This window comes from Sinocyclocheilus anshuiensis, unplaced genomic scaffold (genome assembly GCF_001515605.1).
Source record: "Sinocyclocheilus anshuiensis isolate Anshui unplaced genomic scaffold, SAMN03320099.WGS_v1.1 scaffold998, whole genome shotgun sequence".
Taxonomy (NCBI): domain Eukaryota; kingdom Metazoa; phylum Chordata; class Actinopteri; order Cypriniformes; family Cyprinidae; genus Sinocyclocheilus; species Sinocyclocheilus anshuiensis.
The window spans coordinates 459,751-472,161 of NW_015536513.1; the positions used below are offsets into that span (position 1 = coordinate 459,751).

The 12,411-nt window shown below is 36.6% G+C and overlaps 1 protein-coding gene across 1 annotated transcript in view; it reads right to left on the minus strand.

The window, feature by feature from the left end:
* LOC107692125 (gastrula zinc finger protein XlCGF8.2DB-like) overlaps nucleotides 1–4,245 on the minus strand; it is an 18,901-nt gene extending 14,656 nt beyond the window's left edge. Inside the window, exon 1 of the mRNA XM_016491046.1 lies at nucleotides 3,738–4,245. Coding sequence (XP_016346532.1) covers nucleotides 3,738–4,238 — 501 coding nt within the window. The 5' untranslated portion in view covers nucleotides 4,239–4,245. The remainder of the gene's footprint in view (nucleotides 1–3,737) is intronic.
* Between the last annotated feature and the right edge of the window lie 8,166 nt (nucleotides 4,246–12,411).

The window sequence follows — 12,411 nt, forward strand, 5'->3', positions numbered from 1 at the left end:
TCTGGTCTTGTTGAGATATATAGTTGAGTATCATCAGCATAACAGTGGAAACTAATCCCGTATTTTCTAATAATATTACCAAGGGGCAACATGTATATTGAAAATAGCAGAGGACCGTGGACAGATCCTTGTTGCACTCCATACTTTACTGGTGATAATTGAGATGACTCCCCATTTAAATAAACAAAGTGGTAGCAATCGAACAGGTAGGATCTAAACTAGTCTCGCGTAGCCAGACTTTCAGACCGACGGCTGAAGGTCTGGAATCCATGGCAGCTTTCATTGGCCAAGGCCCGCCCATGAGGCCATTTGACCCACATGTCAAACAACCAATCACAGTTCGTTTCGTTCATTGTCACGTTTCAGGGTTTGGAAATGTCGCCACAATAACAGACCGGTGTGTAAAACTCTCGGACGTATTTTAAAGATTCTATGTCGCGAACTTTACATTTTTCACATACTTTTGAAAATCCAGCGTTTAGTTGATCCTGATAAGCGCTCGTGGTCACAGCTGTAAACATGACGGCTTTCTTCTTTCATGAGGGGGTTTGGTGTCACAGCATCTTTGTTTCCAGGCGGAACATTAAAGAACGCGACACACGTCTCCCGGAAATCCTGTATAATTAAACCAATCCGATGAGACTTCGAAACTCCTGAAGTGTTTCCACTTTTGTGTGCCATATGTATCGGACGTTTAGCCAACGGTCCGTGGGCGTGACATCTGAGGCTGAGACTAGATCTAAACCATCTTAAAGCCTGCCCTTGAATACCTGTATAGTTTTGTAATCGATCTATGAGTATGTCATGATCTATGGTGTCGAACGCAGCACTAAGATCAAGTAAAACTAGCAATGACGCAAGAAGCAAGTCATTTGTAATTTTAACAAGTGCAGTTGTTTTTGTAATTTTAACAAGTGCAGACCTTGTCTCCTAGACAGCCACCGGGACAAGACCACGGAAACCAGATGAGTCCTCTGCACAATGTGACTTTGCTGCAGCATGGATCAACCTGCTGGTTCCTCTTGGCAGAGGAGAACTGACCCCCGACTGAGCCTGGTTTCTCCCAAGTTTTTTTTCTCAATTCTGTCACCGATGGAGTTTTGGTTCCTTGCCATCTCTGGCTTGCTTAGTTGGGGACACTTAATTTCCAGCGATATCGTCGTCTTGATTTCACAGATACTATTTAAACTGAACTGAGCTGGACGATGGCATCACTGAATTAAATGATGCACTGCCTTTAATTGAAAATTGAGTGTTTACTATTGTCCTTTAGCATTATTGACACACTATTTTCCTATGATACTGTAAAGCTGCTTTGACATTATCTGTATTGTTAAAAGCTCTATATAAATAAAGATGACTTGACATGACTTATGGAGAAGTAACGCACACGAGAAGGGCTTCCATGAAGCACGTCTGGCTCTTGATAAAAATACTAGAGGATGTAACACTGATAGATCATTACAATTAATGACCATGAGCGCTTGTGGTGCGAACCACTTCATTGTTTTGATGTGCTGCTCAATTTATTGAGAAATGGTATAATGGTGCCTCCATTGTCTCGCGGTCCAGTTGGAACCAAGCTGGGGACCAGACCCCGACGGTGGTCCACCATTTGAATGGCTTGATAAAATGAATATTACCGTTTATATAATCTGCATTACTTAGTGTTAAAAGTAACATTTAAATCAACTGCAAATAAAAGAATATTAAATCTATAAAACTCTCAGCAGGTAATGATTAAACTAATTAAAAACAGCATTACCAGCTTCACTTATAAAACCAGTTTATTTTCTTCATGTAGCTACAAAGGTCCTTGAAATATGAATACATCAAGGCAGCCCTGATATAAACTGCAGGAGCAGAGATAATCCAGTCATCTAGTTCTGGTGCAGCATCACAACACTCCTTACACTGAGAATGAGTTGCTCTGGTGTGGTGGTAGTTTGCTGGACCTTACAGATAAAAAATGACCCATGTTGCTTACCATTTAAGATTCCATTATGAAATCAAACGTACCTACAGCAACAGAGATGGCATGCTTGGGCTAAAGACAAACATGACAGACAAACTGACAGGAAGAAAGAGCTCAGGTGAAAACACAAAACACTCTCTAGTTATCTGTAAGCGTTTGGCTTCCATTACATTTCCTCCCATTATATTCCCATGTTCACACTTAATGGGACCCCACTTATTACGCCACACATCCATATTTGATTACCTATTTGACTGCAACTTAGAATCATTGCCTACATAGTATTTTCTTTTTATCACTTTATTTCGCTGCTCTTCACTATTACATATTACAATCAATGCTCCATCTTGAAGTACTTTTGCACACTTGATCTCATCTGCTTGTTTCAACGCATTTGTTAATGCAATTACACTTTTTACACCGTACCCCTTTAAATCGCACTATAATTTTTAATTCATCCCCTTCTTTATTGATTCCTTTTTACTATCACCAGCACTGCTTACTAAGTCTTCTTCATTTTTTTTCCCTCCTAGACTTACTCAAGTTTATATGTAAATTGCACAAACATATTTTATTTATTTGAATGAAAGATCTGAAAGATCCCATGCATTTAAGTTTCAAGATCAAGTTTCACATTTAATTTATTTATATAGCACCATTTAAAACAGCAGCAGCTGACCAATGGGCTTTACAGCTTAAAATAAAATTAGTAAATAAAACATAAAAAAAAAAAACTCCCCTTGAAAAAATGGGGACAGAAGTGATACAGAGACAGTATATTTGTGATCCGACCAAACAAAACACATTTTAAACCCAGGTGTAAACCAAGCCCAAATCCGCTGCTCAGCTATTTTGAACTATATCAGTAGGCCGTTTCCATTACAGATTTGCGCAAAACTTTGGCGATATTTTATAAATGTCGATTAAAAACAAGTATTGTTATGCGACTAAAACATAACCTTTTGCCTCTCACGATAAGTCATGGCAACAGATTTTGGTGGGATTTTAATGGATTTTGGCTATATTTATCCAAAGGAGGCGTATGCGTGTATCTTTACAGAAGCAGCACAGAGAGCCGCTTCAGAAACATGCGTGGCGCGGCTGGATTCTGGAATAAACACAAGCATTGTGGCCGCATTCAGCTTCAGTGGCCGTATCAGAGCCACACTGCACCGCAGACGTGTGCAGTGTAAATTGTCTAAGCATTAATGGTAAAGAAAGCCCCTTATACTGGAGAGCGGTATATGTGTGTTGGAAGTGATTGTGACACGTATGAAGTGTTTCTTGGAGGTTATAGTACATTGAAGAATGATCATATGACTTTTTACATACGCCATGTGACCTGTAAATGCGAAAAAGCCGTTTCCATTGCACTTTTGCGAATTATTCCTTTTTCGCATTGCCTGAAAAACCACCTCATGCAAGCGTAAAAACTTTTTTGCGATATATGGGTGTTTTTGCGAAATTGATGCGTTTCCATTAGGAATATTTTCAATTTGCGCAATTTGAAGGGTAATGGAAACGCGCTTCGTGATGCTTCTGTGAACCTCAAGATTGTCTTGTTTCTTTAAGTCTTTCCACAGTGATGGCACAGCAAAGGCTTCTCTCTGGTGTTATTACATGACTCATCTCACACTGATAACGTAGAAATACAGTTCTCTCATATGTGAAACCTCATGTGGTACTTAAGTCCTGCTCGATATCCGTAACTCTTTCCACAGTGACCACATATAAACGGCTTCTCTCCAGTGTGAACAGTCATGTGCCTGTCAAGGTTTCCTTTTTGACGGAAACATTTTCCACATTGCTGGCAGGTGAAAGGCTTCTCTCCAGTGTGAATTCTTATGTGGTCTTCAAAGCGTCCTTTATGATTAAACCACTTTCCACACTCAGGGCATATGTAGGGTTTCTCTCTACGAGTTCTCATGTGGACTTCAAGGATGTCATGTTGATCAAAACTATCTCCACACTGATCATATGTGTAAGGCTGCTCTCCATAGTGAATTCTCATATGGCAACTTAGATTTCCTTTCCGGTTGAAACTTCTTCCACACTGTTGGCATTTGTAAGGCTTCTCTCCAGTGTGAACACTCATGTGGGCTCCAAGGTGTCCCGGTTGAGTGAAACTCCTTCCACACTGTTGGCATGTGTATGGCTTCTCTCCAGTGTGAATTCTAATGTGTCTTTTAAGACTTACTCTATGACTGAAATGCTTTCCACACTGTTGGCAAGCATAAGGCTTCTCTCCTGTGTGAACTCTCATGTGGACTCCAAGGTGTCGAGGGTGAGTAAAACTCCTTCCACACTGTTGGCATGCGTATAGCTTCTCTCCCGTGTGAATACTCATGTGTCTTTTAATACTTTCTGTTTGACTGAAACCCTTTCCATACTGTTGGCAGGTGAAATAACTTCTTCCTGTCTTTTGAGCCCTTTTTCTTGAGGAAGTCTTTTCAGTCTCTGAACAACTAAAAGATTTTTCTCCATTTATGAAATCATGATCTTTCTCTTCCATTTCATTCAGTACTTCACTCTTCTCTTTCAGTGCCATCAGGTCTAAGGTAAACAAAAATAAAAGTTAACCCCAGTTTAATGACACAAAACAACAGACATCAAAACATTTAAATATGTAAAGTGTCAAAACTAACATACAACTGCATCTTATATCCACTAAGCAACTGCAAGAGGTGTTGCATGTAATCTAAAAAACCCTTCTCAATCTTGCTAACTCTTCACTTATTTAGGACGTCTCAAAAACTTATCAAGCTTGCATTGAAACCCTCTATTTAAAAAATGAAATAAAATAAGTTTGACCCAGGAGATCTAACAAGGGGCCAAGGACCGAGGGCAGGCACCTATTGTAATAATTGGTGTTCTTCTTTCAAATTTTTGAACTGCAGAAGCAAAATAATTTTTTCCCTCTAATTCTTTAACTTTGTCCAAGTTAATGTTCCTAAAAGTAAATTTTAAAATACCGTTGACAGACATATTAATAGATCGCATTTCCCAGAAGTTTTGGTCTATTTTAACCTTGGAAAATGTTTTTTTTTAATTAACGCCAGGTGTTCTTTGTTAAGTGCATTTCATCTTGAGTGTGCTTTTTCACGGGCCTGATAATTAAGTTGTATTTTGTGAAGTTCCATGTGCATTTCATCTTGTTTTCTTTATTTTACAAAAGTACAACGTTTTGTTGATAATGTGAGTACACAAATAAAAGTAGATTCTTTACAGTTTCAAATTATGTTTTCTGCATGTATCTGCATGAACACAAATGATGGCATAAAAAAATACCAATAATCTCTCCAGCACCTTCATGTCATGCAGTAAACATGCTAATAGCTTCCAAACTCTGCGCAAGCACCCGGAAATGCACCCTAATAGCGCACAATTATCTAGGTTAAAGTTAAGAGCGAGTGGCCGTGTAAAACTGCCACTACTTACTTCAAAATGTTAAGCCATATGTGAGATTAATGAATGATAGGAGACTGTCTTGATTTCCTGCCTAATACACTGTAATTACCTCAAGGAGCAGCTGTTAATGATCTCTCCGTCACGGACACGAACCATTTAATTCTGAGACTAACCGACTAATAAAATGTTAGTCGACTAAGCCTCTTCTCGTCGACTAAAATTCAGTAGACTATTAGGGAGCAGCCCTAGTCGATGAAAGCAACTGCTGTCGCCAGAGTTTATTTTGCTTATGTCAGCATGATATCAGAGCAAGTTAGACAACTTTTATTTATCTATTTCATATGCAAAAATGTTACTCAGTCCTAGCAGTGAACATGGACATTTAAATATGAAGTGAGACACAACCTTTTAAAAGCTTCTTTTTTTTTTTTTTTTTTAGGAAACTGTAATATAGTGAAATATTACTACAATTTAAAATACCTTTTTTCCATTTTAATCAGCAGCCATTACTCCAATCTTCTTTTTTTTTTTTTTTTTTAAATCAGAGCGCTAAAATAAGAGTAAAAAATGGCCTTTAAGAGAACTTTAAGAAAAAAAGTGAAGCTGAAATCCTTTCAAAAAAGAGAGCTGCAGGAGGGCAGACAGTGTACAAAAACCTGCCAAAGGCAAATCAATTGAGAAAATGTACAGGACAGTTCATAAGATAGTTTAGCTTTGAGAATGAAAACCAACCTCTTTGTTCCTCAGTATCTTCATGTTTGTCTCTGAATGTTTCTTTAGTCTTCACGTCTTCACTCTCCTCTTTAATAAACGCCATCTTTATAATCGTGTGTCACGTGGATCTCAGTCGCATCAGCAAGAGTTTTCCTGTGTGTTTGAACACTTTGTCCTGTTTAGATGAGAACAATTAACAGAAAAAATAAAAAATAAAATAAATAAATCTCTGGGTGCGTCTCAATTAGCTCTCTAGTTCGGTAGTCAGTGCATTGGTAAGGGAGTCAGAGTGATAGTTAATGGACTTAAACAAGCCCGGATTAAGAGCACATAGGGCCCTGGAGCTATAGCAAACCCAAGAGCCCCCCTTCATAGTAGCCTTTCTTGGTGCCACAACGTTTTCTACGACAGGAATAATTCGTTTTTGTTTTTTAAAATCAAATCTCCAACACACAGAGATACGAGTATGCACACTAAATATTCCTGGCTACAACACATTAAAGGGGTCATATTATGTTGCTAAAAAGAACATTATTTTGTGTATTTGGTGTAATGAAATGTGTTTATGCGGTTTAAGGTTCAAAAAACACATTATTTTCCACATACTGTACATTATTGTTTCTCCTCTATGCCCCGCCTTTTTGAAACACGTAGATTTTTACAAAGCTCATCGGTCTGAAAAGCGAGGTGTGCTGTGATTGGCCAGCTATCCAGTGCGTTGTGATTGGCCGAATTCCTCAAGTGTGTGACGGAAATGTTACGCCCCTTGCAGGGCTCTACGCTTATATCGGCTAAACAATATATCGCTCGGGCTCTAGTTTGAATAAATCCGTCCAAGTTTTTATGACAGCCACTATTTAAATGTGTGTATTTAAATAAAAAAAAAAAACTAACTGAAGTAATTGTAACTTATTATAAAAACTTCATTAAGTGCAATTTAAGCAGTTGTACAGCACAAATCAGTCTATTTTAACCTTCAATATTATAATATAGTACCAACTGACTCTCATCTAGCTATATTTTACAGCATTAGTTGAGATTTTTGTTCCTTGAGAAAATTTGGCATGTACTGTACCTGATATGTAGCCAAAATAATCGATATTGAATCGAATCGAATTGCAAGTTTGTGAATGAGAATCGAATGGTGAAATTTGTGTCAAAACCCAGCCCTAATACAAACTATAACAATGATAATCTCAGGTACTGATTATGTGCTATATTCAATGCTAAAAGTGTCTAATGTGAGTTTGAATATCATTTTGCATGGTATTTATAGCCATACTGAAAACAACAGATAGTTACCTCAGATATAAAAAAAAATTAAAGCAAACATGTACGTTAAAACTGTGAACACAATGCGAACCAACAAGTGTATTCCATAAAGATGGTAGTAGTCACTTAGTATGTAGTTTTAATAATGTTAAAAAGGTTTAGCCTCATATTTATAAATTAGATTATAAACTTGTTATTTCGTTGGGAGTGCAGTGAGTTTCTGCGCTTCTAAATGGCTGTGGAATTTGATCGATTCTGTCACGTCTCAACCCTCTACATTGTGAGTAAATCACTCGCATATGCAACTAAATCTTCACTCTGAGCGATTAAATTATGTCTAATATTAGCCAATGGCTAATAAATTCTCAGATTTTACTCGCCAGTGTGTGAGTTGGAGGCTAAGTATAAGTTTAGCTCAGATATATTTTCACTCGCCGAACACTCTCTGACTGAGCGCTTCTGAAGGCGCACGACTCGCCGTCGCTTTGTTTCACACACACGCAGAGAGAGAATTGACGTGCTACATGTAAACGATATTCTTTGTTGTATTTTCTTGTCAAAATAACGGACTTCCTTTGGAATTCTTCAGTGTTTTAAGAACTGCCGCTTTCTCCGGTAGTGGGCGGAACTAATGCGCAAACGACAATCTCATTGGCTGGCGCTCACCTATTATCGTCCCTGTTTAGATTTCAGCGAATCAGTTCGAGCGAATGCACACTACCTGATTAATATTCATGGATCCAGTAGCTCATTAATCCTTAGTGCGTTTTATATTGTTATTATACACTAATGACCAAAAAAGCACCACCACCAGTCCAGTTAAAATGTTCAGATAAAATGACTAATATGCATTTAAACATGGTTATCAAGTTTTAATTCTAATTACTAAAGTTCTATCATTAAATAATACTTGATCATCATATTATAATGCTTGACTGACTGATGTTAAGAGTGTACTTTCAGATATTTAAAAAACTGTGCCATTTTACAAACATTTATTATATATATATACACAATTTATATATACACCTGTATGTATGCATGTATGCATGTGTATATATATATATCAGTCTGGCGAGTGAACTAAAAAATGTACTAGCCAATGGCGATTCAATTGCCAAGGTGTCCGTAGTGGGTTGCGTCTGGTTAGGACACGGTTTAAGAGTGGAGGCATCTTATCGTGTTGCAAAGCTCATCGAAAAAAGCTGTAAAACCTCACACAATTGGTGAAAATTAGATTTTACCTGCGCGACACAAATAGCAGGTGTATTTAAATTTTTATTTAAAAATGTAACATATGTGTTTGGTCTTGTGGGCCGTGAGTTAAAAAATGTTGGGAAGCACTGGATTACACGTTTAAAAATTGCTACAACAAAAACACATCTGCAATTGTTTGTAAAAGTTGTCATTACACATTTGTGTTTGTTGTTCTCGTTGCATTTACACGGTTTTGAGCAGCAGGTCTCGTCAGCGAGCGGTTATTCGAGCGATTCGAATCACTGAATCATTTTGTGAAGCAACTGAATCGACTTACTCTGGAGTTTCAAAAAGATCCGTTTACGATTATCTGAATCACTACTCAGGGATGCGCTTTACTCACACAAAATAACGTTCATTATTATATAAAATAGTGATGTGACATTCGCCGAGGCTTCGAAGCTTGTATAAAAAAAAAAACCGAAGCATCTCGCAGTGAAGCGCTGTACTGGAGCTTGATTCGTTTCGCCAAAACCATGTGATCCGTGACGACCGAAGCCTCGTTTTCGCACACAACCACGTGACTGCTTCGTATTCTGCTTCAAATAACGCAAACCACTTGCGCAGTTTCAAGTGTCACTCACTTCTTTGATACGAATAAATCATAATACGAATAAATTTGCACGTGTAGTTTTGTGCATGTTCATTTAGTATTAATCCCCGCTTCACAATCACTTCAGCTGCGCATTCTATGATAATCTTCTTTTATTTTGATCATATATCCAGTGTTGGGAAGGCTACTTTAGAAATGTAATAGGTTACAGATTACAAGTTACCCTATTTGAAATATAATAAGTAGTGTTACTACTTCAATTACTTTATTAAATTAATGTAACTGATTACATTTGATTACTTTTTGAATAATTTTCTCAATTTCTAATAAATGTTTTTAACTGTTAGTCATTTTGAAACATTTAAAGCAGGTTAACCTTACAGTAGCACTAATTACTGTCAGACTTCTCAAAATCCTTCTGCACTTGAATTAAGATGATAATTCAATTTTAAAGCACAGCCGCCACGAAATCAGACTTTAACACCTCTTTTTTACTTTAAGATCGTTTTGACGTTAAATACAGACTTAAATCATAAGATATAGTTTAATAGCCGTGATGAAATCATGATTGAGAATCATTATTATACTCTTATACCTTTTGTTCTTTAATATTTTGATTGTCCTCATTCGTAAGTCGCTTTGGATAAAAGCGTCTGTTAAATGACTAAATAAATAAATATGATTGAAATCAAATCTTTGGATTGCTGACAGGAACACTGGAAAACGGGGAAAAAAAAACATCTAAAAAAAAAAAAGCATATACATAAATCCAAATAGGAAATAAAACGGTTAACGAATAAGCATGCGTCCTAAACATTGATGTCTCATATTTTAAAGCAGTCAATGCAATTTGGGAAAGATATCAATTGTGTGTGTGTGTGTGTGTGTATGTATATGTGTGTGTGTGTGTGTGTGTGTGTGAAAATTCTGATGTAACCCTCTCTGTAATCATTAACATTTTCATAAATAACTGTAATTACACATTTTTTCTCAGTAACTGTAACTGATTACAATTACATTTATTTTGTAATTAAATTATGTAATTTAGTTAGTTGTAAGTAGTTACTCCCCAACACTGTATATATCCTTGCCTATTTTTTCCACAAATGTATTCAGACTCATTTATTCATATATTGTGTAAAACAATGACTGACATGTGAAAGACTTATTTATATACGTTCTTTGCTTTATGCAGGTTTTCACAGCACGAACTGATTAATTACCTCAAACGGCTGGGCTGTCTGGGACGCAAAGGCAGCTTTTTCCACCTTTTGTCCACAAAATGTCGTTGTGTGCACCGTCCTGAAAAGCTTCGAGTAACGTTAATTAACCGTTTTACGATACAGTTGAGGGGGAAGCCTCGGTGCTTCATTTCCCGTCACTATAAACTATTACAATGTTACACACTATAATTATTAACTTTACATCGCATGTAAACACTATAAAATAGACTGAATGCGTTTGTATGAATTCAAACACTTTAAATGATTAAGAACACAAACCTTTCTTCAGCTGAAACACAGATGCAGGAGTGCGGCGCAGCCTTATGACGTCATGCCACCAGATCAAAATAAAAGTCATGTCTACAATCCAGAAAGTGCTTAGATATTTACATAAAGGAAACACGTTCAAATAATAAAACATGTCTTTATTTTTGGTGAAATACATGTTGAAATATATATATATATAGAGAGAGAGAGAGAGAGAGAGAAAACTACAAATATTTACAAATGATAATATTTATAATTTTATTTCCTTATTTATGTATTATTATATTTTTCCTAATTTATTCATTCATTCATGTATTTATGACATATATTTCCACAATTATTTATTGCCATGTTTATTCATGCATTTACTTAATTTTGTGTTTATTTATGCATTATGTCGACATTTGTTTATTTCCAGATTTATTTACATTTATTTATTTAGACCTTTCTTTGCCACAGTAGCACCTTGTGGCGTGACCAATTAAAAAACAATTGCTTTTTTTGTATCAAAAGCACCAAGGCGGCAGCTGTGTAGTTGCAACTTTTCGGTCTCACAAACTTTCATGCAAATCTTCATCTTATTTGATCTTCCTTACTTTTATGCTTCACTGATACAAGTATATCTACATATTAATGATTCTGTAATGATTTTAAGTTTGAGTTGAGAATATTTACTTTATTTTAGCCTGTTAGAACAAAATGTGTCTCATGGCTAGTTGAGTGTGTTGATTGAACTAGCCTTCACGTGTTGCCAAAAGGTAACCGGAGACAAATTGAAGGAATGATAGAAAGTGTGAAGCATGTGGAAGATTATGCTAAACTCACTTCTGAAGAGGATTTGAGCATGGATTGTTTACCACTTGGTGCAATTAGATGCTTCTGCAGAGATCAGGCACGGATGCCCTTCCCATAGGTTCTGTACTTAATTCTATTCTTGCGTAGAATCCTTCTGCCTTTGTTCAATGTCTAGTAACTTTTTTTGTGTTTTTCTCTTAATTTGTGGGGAATTCAAGCTCTTACTAAAGAAAAACCCTTATGTTATTTTAAAATACTAAAAGAAGAGATGATTTTATTTTATTTTTTATTACAAGAAACTCATTCTAGTGTTAATGGGGAGTCTTTTTGGTCAGCACAGTGGGAGGTAAAACGTTATTTTCACACTGATTTTCACACTCATTCTTGGGGAGTTGTAATGTTTTTTAACCATAATTTTAATAGTAAAAATTCTTGAGTCTCACTTATCTTCAGAGGACAGATGGATAACAGCTGTTGTTCAGTCTGGACAGGCTGCTATTATTTTATGCAATATGTATGGCTTTAAAGGTCCCATATTGTACACCTTTCTGGAGTTTTATTTTAGGTTTTGATGTCCTTAAGAATATTTATTTGTGGTATAAGTACCAAAAACAATCTCAATATATTTTTACAGCTCCTTTCTCAGGAGCTCTGCTGAGAACAGGTTGATTTTGGCCTGTCTAATTAATATTCATGAGCCTCTCTTCTGATTGGCCTGTTGTTTTCTGAGTGACGCACGGCCAGGCCAATGTGTGTGTGTGTGTGTGTGTGTGTGTATGTGTGAGTATATGTATATGTGTGTGAGTGTGTGTGTATGTATATGTGTGAGTGTGTGTATGTATATGTGTGTGTGTGTGTGTATGTATATGTGCGTGTATGTATGTATGTATGTATATGTGTGTGTATGTATATGTGTGTGTGTGTGTGTGTGTGTGTGTGTGTGTATA